Source organism: Acanthisitta chloris, unplaced genomic scaffold (genome assembly GCF_000695815.1).
Source record: "Acanthisitta chloris isolate BGI_N310 unplaced genomic scaffold, ASM69581v1 scaffold13055, whole genome shotgun sequence".
Lineage (NCBI taxonomy): Eukaryota > Metazoa > Chordata > Aves > Passeriformes > Acanthisittidae > Acanthisitta > Acanthisitta chloris.
The window spans coordinates 22,453-33,393 of record NW_008672173.1 but is presented as its reverse complement, the minus strand read 5'-3'; the positions used below and the strand labels follow the sequence as shown (position 1 = coordinate 33,393).

At 40.3% G+C, this 10,941-nt stretch overlaps 1 protein-coding gene across 1 annotated transcript in view; it reads right to left on the bottom strand.

Annotated features, from left to right (window-relative positions):
• Nucleotides 1-62: 62 nt before the first annotated feature.
• The window catches only part of FARSB (phenylalanyl-tRNA synthetase, beta subunit), a 31,874-nt gene continuing 20,995 nt past the window's right edge, over nucleotides 63-10,941 (bottom strand). The window contains exon 16 of the mRNA XM_009074416.1: nucleotides 63-325. Coding sequence (XP_009072664.1) covers nucleotides 174-325 — 152 coding nt within the window. The 3' untranslated portion in view covers nucleotides 63-173. The remainder of the gene's footprint in view (nucleotides 326-10,941) is intronic.

The window sequence follows — 10,941 nt, the reverse complement described above, 5'->3', positions numbered from 1 at the left end:
CAGAAACCAGTCAGATTGCACTGTAAGGAACACATTTACTCTGGGAGACAGGTCTCTCTTTCTAGTTTATTGGAACATAAAAGCCTAAGTGGGTGTCCCCCGGGAGGATGACAGAAGAGCAGAGGGTGCTGCATGTGACAGTGGATGGCAGTCGGAGGACAAAAGTCACATTTTCACACGAAGGGCTCAATATTGATCTCTAAGGCAGAGCAGGGCATGGTGAGCTCAAACTTGGTGATAACATCAGGGTGTAGCACTCCAAGTTTCCCAATGCTTTGACCTTTGGCAAAGATCTCAGCACAGCGACCAGGAAAGAAAGCAGAGCCTGTAAAGAAAGTGAGAGAAAAATCAATATTTCTTCGGGCCAAAGAAGTCAATGGGCATTTAACGTGCAGAACAAAGCTCTCAGTATTAAACTGTTCTCTGTGCTGAGATGCTAAGAAGGGGCTCTCATTTTCTTGCATTAACAGTTGTCATGATTGATAGAGAAGGAGAAAACACTGAGTTAAAAATAAAATGTGAAGCCCAAAGCGTGGGCATTTTTCACACTCCCAATTGTTTTGACTAAGTTGCTCCTGCAAGAGAAATTAGCACAGTTAAGTCGAGTCAGAAGGCTATGGAAATAAAGAACTTTTGCAGCCTTTAGGCTATTTAACACCTAAATGTTTCCCACTTTAGTCTCTTCAAGGAAATAAAGCTTGCTGTCATCTAAAGGGTAAGTAGGCATGTCACCCCTGATTACATGTCACATAATTAGAAACAACCTACATTCCTCATCTGGAGAAGAGCTTTAAAGCAGTTTCATATACACTGTAAAGCTGCAAAACAATGAACAACTCCAAGGAAGCTGAAGATCATCTTCCTCTTACTTCAAACCAAGTCCCAAGTTTTAAATGTTGTTTGGAAGCTTTAAAAACACAGTAGTTGCATTTGCCTTGAAGAATTTGGAGGAGCTGTGCAGGCTTTTCCCATGGGAAAAGTTTCCTACCTGGGAACATGTCTGTGTGTGGTGGCTATACCAGCAATAGTCAAGCTTGTCTATAGCAGCTACACTTGATTGTTTTGGTCTTTGCCATGAGGTGAGCAACGTTTTTACCTGATACTCTTTCAAAAGACAAACCCAAACCAGACCAGCAAGTTGCTCCTTCTGAAACCACCTCTTTAAGGTTCAAGATCAGCCCAGGACATTTTACTGCATGTACAAAGAGCTACTTAAAAAGGCAATAAAGGTCCAAATGAACCTCAGACCTCAGGAACATTTTCATGACAGTCTGATCATCAGTGGTCAAGCCCAAAGATATGTTCTCTGTTAACTGCCCAATGGAAATAGTTCATTTAAGAAGTGTCTCTAAGGAGATTTGTTGTCATAACTTGCATCTACAAGAACAGCAATTAGAACAAGCACAAACCAACCACTTACACTGGACATACAACAGTGGAATTATCTCACCCCTGGATGTCACTGGCACATGATTCCAGCCAAACAGACAATTACCACTGCCAAGCTGCGCTGTTCAAAACAAGTGTTAAAATAAAACTGGATGAAGCAAATTTAGAAAAGAGACAAATGCCACACATACAGATCACTGCAGATTGTGGGTGAAAACATAACCTAAAAATAAAGTCCCCTTTTAGTTAGTGGAAAAGGCTTTCCTATTTGTGAATAAAGCTAGTATTGTACCAAGGATGTGAGCAGCACAGTGACCTTCTTTCAGAAACTTGACTGTAAGCTTAAACTGGCACAACAGCAAGGACCAAGTCAATAATGTTGGCATGGTACCCCACTATAAATTTATAGGAAAAAAAGGCTTTGACAATATGATCAGTTAAAAAGCTGTGAGTGTGACTTGTCTGTTCTACTAAGCTGCCTTGTGTGTAGCCTTGGGAAAGTTATTTTATCTTCTTGCCCATCTAGATCCAACTATATCATGAGACAACTGTTTTTAAACTTGTAGACATTTGATGGGGTCTAAAATAATACTGCACTCAGGCAATCTATCAAGGGCAGTTTCCCAGATCTGTGCCACTTCCCACTGTGTGAAACAATGTATGTTTTCAGGCAAAGAACTGCTCTGCTATCCAGGCATCCCCAGTTGTCAGTCTCCCAGTCAGCAGACAGGCAGAAGGAGGACAGGTGCTGGGGGGACTTACCCAACCCTCACATCCACCACTACTGACCTTCCCTAGAAGGTTAACTTCAGGAGATGTTTCCCTGCACTTAACTAAAAAATAGGCATTTGTGATAAGTTCTGAAAACTGGTGGCAATTCATGACATTGTATCAAAAACTATGGCTTAGTGACTATGGCATAAAGGGGAGACAATGTTAGCTAGAAACTCAACACCAATAACATTTATCCTTTCTCACTATGAGATCAGAGCACAGCTCCATGGCACAGGTGACCTGAATAAGTGAATCACACCTGCCAGCAGGGAGGGGGTGGCTCCCCACCTGGAGAGAAAGGAGTGTGGGCCAAGCTGCTGATCTGGCTGGAGCCTTTGCCATGAAATCAAATATTCAGTGTGCTACAAATATGCTGCTCCAAGCTACAGGTTAGACATTCGAAGACATTTTCCATCTCATATGCAGCAACTGATGCTGGACCATAATGTTACTTCTCCTTGCATTTCCTTGCAGTGAAGAGGTAAATATGTAAGTAATACCAAGGGGGAACATTTAGGTCCCCAAAGTGCAGGACACAGGACCTTCAAAGCAGCTATTTCTAGTTGAGCTAACCCTGAAATGTTGGCTCCTTCACAGGGCAGTCACCAGTGCCTGATGCTCTGCAGACATGGCAGTTGCAGGGTGTAATTCTGTGACTGGAAAAGATCAGACAATAAGCAAATAAAAATGAAAGAACCTGTTAAAAGCTTTTGAGCCCCCATCTGTCCAGCTAACACTTGGCTCCTGCACCAAAGAAACATGAGCTGAGGAACAGGTTTATAGAGAGTTTATGAACTCTGGTTAATAATGGAACTATTATTATGATAATTGGCTGCACTACAGAATGCTTCAAAGTATATTCCTGCCTGCCAAAAGGGCCTCCAGACTGCAGCCCACATGGGGGATCTAAAGCCTTCCTTATCTTAGTGACTCTTCCTTTGACCACACAGGTGGTAAGGGAAGGAGGTTGGCTCGTGTGTTGGACTGGGTGGTGTTGGTCCATGTGTCTCTGCCAGGGCACCAGAATTTGAAGCAAATGTAAATGTCAGATTAAAAATTAAGACATTGAAAGGGAAGCACATAAAGAAGGAAGCAACGTGAAAAATCTGAGCAGAAAGGGGGGAAAGGAAAACAGGGATTTTGCAGCTGGTGAGAGAGCTTTGACTGAGGGACCAACCACAACCATAGAAGGAGACCTGAGCTAGAGGAACCTTGCTGTGCTGAGGGCAAGACACAGACTTGAGTAACCCATGGAGCAGGACAGCAAACCAGAGGGTTCATCAAAATAACCAGGAAACAAAGGTAAGGATTTTTATCTTAACTTGTGTGTTTCTTGTATTATCAAGTAAATAACAATGGTGGTTTACATTTCTAACAAAGCTTGTGTTATGGACTGGCCAGTGCTATGAGACTTCAGATCCTGAAGTAAAGCAAAAACTTTAGAGTGAGAGTCAACGCTGTATGAAAGACATGTGCTTATGCTACTTGCACAGACAGCGAAGCAGCAAAAAACACACACACTGTTATGTTATTTGAATAGACCACACCACAAGCTGAAGCCAAGTGCTCTTAAGCTCCAATAAACCTTGATGCCAAAAGAAGCCTTCCCAGAACTGTTGGCAGCTGTGACCTGCAGCTTTTGAGCAGGAGCTCAACACAGTTTGTTCTGTCAGTGCAGTACCATCAAGAACTGTGTGGTTATGAAGAACAAAGTCTTTCTGAAGAAACCTTTCAGTAGTCAGGCAGCCACTAAAGCACACCTGGAGGTTTGAATCTCTGCACGTGTGCTCGGAAAGGACTGTGCTTGCTGCTCGTGTAGGTCTGTCTGGTTGGTTGTAGCATCCAGTACACTGAGAGCCAAAAGTCATTAGAAACTGTTGTTTACCACAGCTTCTGTTTTAAGGATAACAGATTGCTTGATATAGCAAATCCTTTCTGCTTTGCACACAGAAAGTACTTCATTAAACTTCACCCTGAAGTCTAGTCAGAGATTGAGACCTAGACAATGCCAGAGGAAACCAGAAGGCTTAGCAATGGAAATCCACCTCTTAATATGTCAGCTCTGTAAGTGGTAGTTAGGAGAAGGGGTGGGGTGAAATACGATATGCATTCCTAAAGAAGAGATGCCAAAGCCAGCCATGACTTATGCTGACATACTACATGCAAGTGAAAGACAAAAGCTACTTCTCGTGGCTGCAAGTAAGAATTTAATTTCCAATGTTCAGTGATGTAGAAATAATACCTTTAATTAAAGCTTCTGTAGCATGTCTTCAAAATCTGTAATTGCCTTTCTGTATTCAGGCAACAGGACCACTTTGATTGCTCTGGGGTAATTCTTTGGCCAATAATCCAATAGACCATGTAGTCTTTAGCACATTTTCTGGCTAATTGACCCTCAAAGAGCTCTGAGTTCCCTGTACTCTTTGTTGTCAAACACCTTGCACAGTTTCTTTTCTCTACCTTACTCTCCCTTCCTTTCAAAGAGAAAGAGATTAAAGCAGCATTATAGGCCTACAGTTGCACTAAACCTTCAATCCAACTTGTTTGTCCCTATACTTTGAAGGAACATTGGAAGCTGAAGCTTAAGAAGGTAACAGAGCAGAGCTCATCTGGTCTCAGTAGTCTTTCATCTTGAATTCTCCTCCCCTTTAGTCACTCTAGCTGCCCTTTCACTACCTCATCCTCACTCACCTGGTGAAGTGTTTTGCCTGTGCCACACTGGATGAGATTTAGTTTTGTGAGGTTAGGTGTTGGTTTTAGGATCAGGTTCTTCACACTTTGGCAGACAATGCAAATCAAATGCAGTGGCAGAGGGCAGTATCAGACCAGGCAGTGATGTTAAAGGCCTTTTCTTGTCCACATATGCAGCACAGTCAGGTTCCTAGAACCTTATGTAAACCAGCAGCAATCTCAAAATCATATCGTGCCACAGGATGATTTACCTTCAGCTAATTCTTAAAATCACAGACATGCCAAATCTTGCATGATTTTGGAACATACTGAGAGATTAGCTGTTAAGTTGCACAATGTCAGCAGTTCTTCCCCCTTACACTCCATGATTTTGGAACATACTGAGAGATTAGTTGTTAAGTTGCACAATATCAGCAGTTCTTCCCCCTTACACTCTCATGCCCAGAAAACACATACGTTGGGATCAGTGAGATATTTAGTACCTTTAGTCTCTTGGGTTGTAAATCCTGACTAAAGCTGTGCCAGAACGACTGACACTCCCCAGATCACACTTGAATGTAATGGCACATCAAGAAATTGAAATCAGTACAATTGAATTTAAGGTATGCGCCTTAATTCTCCCCCCACAAGACAATAATTAACACATTGACAAAAATTATGAAGTATCTGTATGATGTAAATGAATGTGTCCTTGTCTAAAGGACATCTTTCATTCTGATTTCCTCCTGTGTTTTTTCAAGAGCCTCCTCACACAGGGCATAGCTGAAGAGGGTAAAGTGACAATCTGGTCACTTACCTGGACTGGTACACTGGATATCCAAAAATAGAGTTGAATATTCGAATCTTTGTGTAGACAATGAGGTTAGGGAACATGGAGAATCATGCACAAATTTGCAGTGGTCAGTCAGTTCATCACCTTCTCGTGTTACAACTAAGTCTGTGGCTATGCTTTTATGAATTTGTAGCTCAGGGAGGGTGTGAGGAAAACTGACTCATACACAACCTTATAAGCCAGACTGATTTTTCACTTCTGCTATAGAGTGCCCCGAGAGCTCTGACAGAGGTGTCTGGTGTGGTTCAAGGTTTGGAACATCTCTTTATTTGCTCGTTATCCTCAGGATTGCAGCAGTCTCAGACACTTGTTTGGGTCATATCATTGTGTTCCTGCCTTTCCTACTGGAAGCTAATATTTGGGTGGATGCTGAGGCTCAGGAATGTAGACATTTTGGGTCCCTGAACTGGGTAACAACATTTCTCTTATTCAGTGCTGGAGTACCAAGGTGGCTGTTAAATATCACACACAGAAAAACTTAAGTAGGAAGCCTAGGAAGAAATCTGTCAAATTCCATGTATTTTTCTAGAAATCAGTATTTGTGTATAAAGCTCAAAAAATTTGCACATGTGGCAGTTGTGAGAAACAGCAATTCTACACTGGAGTTTGGCTGCACTGCAAAGGCTAATCTTTGCTTTTAGGCTGCTTTTACCCGATTTATCCAGATGCATCTGGAATGTTATACCTGACCATGTCTAAAAGTCACAAACATAAGCTGATATTGTATTACAGTTAGGGAATTCCCAATCCCAAATAAAGCTCACTTTTTTTTTTAAAGATGTCTTACTATTTCACTTGAGTTTGAGAACACAGAGCTTTGAGTATTTTAAAACTTAATTAATTTCTGTGCCACAACCATTTTTATCCCTCCCTGGATATCTAAAGGAATAATTTATCCCTGCAAGTCTGTCAGAAACTTGGAAACAAGAAGCCATATTCTTTCTGGTAGGGGGTATGACATACTCTGTGTATGCCCTATGTAAGGCAGCAGGTTTTAGCTCTTAGGCTCTGCTTTCATATAAGCATTAGAGAGTAACAAGAACCAGCACCAAGTCATTCTGCCAGCCTACTTTAGTGTGTCATATTTAGTTTGTGTGTTGTTTAATCACTGCATGCCCTAGACCAAGCCATGCTTCCTCCCCTCCCAGTGCCTTGACATTGCTTGCTGAGCTAACCAACAGCCACCTGATGTCATGCTTTCACAGCTACCACATTTCATGCCTTTCAGAAAATGACAAACTAGCATGGAATAATACATAATTAAATAACGAATCTCAGCAATCCCTGAACTGTTAATCACTTAGTTTTAACACCTAAGGTTTCTGTTGCAAACCAATACCTCGTGGCTGAAGCACAAAGCTCCTCCACCAGGAACAGAAATGCTTCAAGTGGCTGAGTGTGAGCCAGCCCAGGACCAGAAGCAATACAGGGTCTGCAACAAATACAGCTGTTCTGCTTCTGGTCCAAATTGAGGAGAGTCTGTGCCCAGCACACTGAGCCTGACCTAGCTCAGCATTTCTTCGGTTATCTACTGTTTTCTAGCATATACACCACAAGCAAAGATAAAGTCAGTTCTTCCACCAGGGGCAAACCTTTGGAACCTGCATCCACATTGATCTAAAAGTTTGAGCCAGTATCTTGCAAATTCCTGTTTAAAATGTTATTGCAGAAATAAATTTTACAAAGACAATGAAGATTAAATTTGCAGCACTACCTCTCTCTGCCTCCGTATCACAGCCGGAGAATCACACCAAACTGGAGAATTGCCTCAAGTATAAACTTGACATGGTCACATTTGCTAGTGTTAGTATTAAGATGCTAGTGAAAGCATATGAACATTAAGTTGGCCTCTAGTCAAAACAGGCTGTGCAGGTGAAAATGGAACTGAAGGATGAAGCTGTGGTGTTGCAGACTCAAGCTCTGCCAGGAGAGGTTTAGGTTAGATATTAGGAAGAGATTTTTTACAGAGAGAGTGCTCAGGCATTGGAATGTGCTGCCCAGGGAGGTGGTGGATTCACCACCCCTGGAGGTTTTCAAGCTGAGACTGGATGTGGCACTTAGTGCCATGGTCTAGTAACCACAGTAGGGTTAGACTTGATTATCTTGGAGGTCTCTTCCAACTTGGTTGATTCTATGATTCTATGATTTGCTAACAAGACTGGCTGCACTTTTTATGAGATATAAATGTATTTAGCTTTTAATAAATATTTCTTTTCACCTGGGAGGGGAAGGTATTTTCGAGTATAATAAGGTGTCATCCAGAAAAAGGTTCATGTGGTACCAGTATCCCAAGGTGGATGATCTAGATTGATCCTGGGTGCAAAAAAACTTTGGGCAAGTGGCAAATGTGAAATTAAGAGGACTTGAATATAATGAATTACCAGCTCACATGTTTTGATTGAGAATGGATGTTTGCAAACAAATCTGATTACCTCCAAAATTTGTAGTTTGAAAGACTATAAATACAATTAAAATGATGCAATTGCATCTATAAAGTATTTGTTTTTGAATGCCAGTGAAATGGATTAAGAATTGTTTGATATCTCTTAGTATGTCAGAAATTCTGTTGGAGGCTTCCTAGTAAAACTGGCACATTTTCTTCAGTTAACTATGAGCAAATAGATGATTATTGACATTTGTGACCAATGCCAGGACAAGCAAGCTATAATTCCCTACAATAAAATGGTATTAGTAATGCCAAGTTCAACATGTGCACTAAACATCCATGTGCATTTCAGTCTCCCAGTTTAAAATGACCACCAGAGATAGATGCTGGGGTTCAGTTCCACACCTCTCACTTGGAATTAGTCCCAGATTTCCCTCCTCTTGTCTTGTGAATTGAGGTTCACGGTCTAAATCTTCTTTTAAAGTTGTTTATTGTATAATTATTATTATAAAGGCAAATGTTTATTGATGTTCTTAGTTATGCAGATAACTATTACACCTCTAATTTCACAGCTAAACCCTACTAAATGAGAAGCTATTACTATGATTTGCTGTGGAATTCAAATTTTCTACACTTTACCACACCTTTCATTTAATTAAATAAGGGCAGTAAAAAGAAGGGAGTGCAATTTCTCCTGGTTTTTATTGGAAAGACAATTGTTAGTTACTGACTGAAGCAAGAGTTAGTACACACTTATGCTGAACACAACCAGGCTGACTTCCCAGCTTTGCTAAGCTGATGATTATCCTAAAAGAATGAGTGGCATGAACATCTAATTAAAAAGAAAAAAAAAGAATCAATCCAAGAGTTAACTGAAATCCATGAGAATCAATAATGTCCAAAATCCAGCTCATGCCACAGCCTGACACTGTTTAGGGGTGCTTGTTCTCACATGAGGTATCAGTTTTGCCATGGAAGATAGTGGTGCAGACAGTGAAGCAGAATCCACACACAGATTTCCCGTAACAGTCTGAATATATCGTATTGCTTAGTTTTCATGAAACAGGGATATTGTTTTCCCTTTTCAAACAGTTTGTGCCTAATTAAATTCCATTTCCAGAGCATGGAGACTCTCACAAGGTACTGTAAAACAAGGGGTTCCTTCCTTAAATAAGGGACAGTCTTTCTAAATGTTACATTAGGAGTGAGGATAATTACGCCTCACGCCTCTCTTTGAAGGCTGTGATATACAATCCACTGTCAGTATTTACTAAGCCCTTCTTTATTCCTTTTAGCCTAAGTAAGATTTCACTATGGACCCAAATCCCATGATTAACATCACCTCCTGTCCTGATTTCTGCAAGAAAATAGTTCCCTCAGATGGTCATTCAGAAGCACAAGATCATTAAAATGCTGCAAAAAACAAACCCATCCCTGCAGAGAGTAAAACTTGATTCAAGAATCCCTTCCAATATAATAATCAAAATGCCTCTAGTTTTCAATTCAAGGGAACTGAAACCAATGAAAGTGAACTAAAAATTAAATACTTCTATGAAATTACCTGACAACATATCATAGAATTTAGGGGTTGGAATGGACCAAACTTGTTGCCTCCTTCTACCCATACTTTTATAGTTTAAAAAGTTTGATTTTATTTGTTTACCTCCTAATCACACATATCCATACTGATCTTTGCATGTTATTGATGGTGTGGAACTGGCTAAAATTTCAAAAGTTTAATGCAAAACATTTTTATTAGGGAGCACATACAGATTTGATGAGTGATGCAGTAACTGTTATGGATGTCTGTGCCATAAAAGAAAGAGAAAAAACGTTTTTCCAGGACAGTAGGATTTGGTAACATGTCAAAAAGTTAATTCTGTGCATTTTAAAATAATGGGTAACATTTGAGAGTTTCATCTCTAAAACTTTAATTTTGTATGTTTAGTGGTAATGAGGAAAAAGAAAGGTTCCATTAGTAACTTTCAGTGCCACTTCTATGTTAAAATGCTTGAATTCAGTCACTCAAATCTCTCTCTTCCTTAAGGCTGCTCTAAACAGCTCTTCTCCATTTACTACCTAGCTCGGATTACACCAAAGTGTAGTGCAAAGGCCAGGGGAACATCACAATTTCACCCATATTTTCTAGCATCTGTACTTTTTTTTTCACAGGTGTTGCTAGAAAGGAAACAAAACTCTTGACCTTAAGGTCAAATCACAGGGCACTTAGGTGTTGGTAGAACAGAAGGAGCTTAAATAACCATGATTTGCACATATGGACCAAACAGGACTATAGTACAGGCATTTCACTTTTCAAAGTCCATTTGGAAAAGTGGCAAATATGTGCCCAATACATCTCTGTCTGTTCTCTGTTGCTCATTTCAAGCAAGGCTGTATTCCCTGTATCGTTTTTCAGTAATCACTGGAGTTATTTCAATGGGTTACACAAGGAATAAACCCAAGTGGACTTAAAACTCTAACTCTGCACTGTGTTGCTTATTAGTCTCAAGTTTTGCTTAAGATTACATACAGAGAAAGTACTTCTAAATCTTCCTAAATCAGAGTAACAGAGTAAACCCATTTCTCACTGCACAAATTCTGAATTTGGTACAGGCAACAAAAAAGCTGCTCCATAAAGATGTGTCTAAAAATCCCTGCCATGTGTAGTGTCCTGATTTAAAACCTCTGAAGTAACTTGCAGTGTTCTTATGAATTATTTCAGTATCCTGCAGTGTCTTAAGATGTTACAGGAGATCTTCTTTTCACTCGGCAATTGACCTTACTCCATCATCTGCTGACACTTTAACAGATGTGAAGCAAGTTTAAAAACCAAAAATAGCAAACAAGCCAACAACAAAAAAAAAAACCT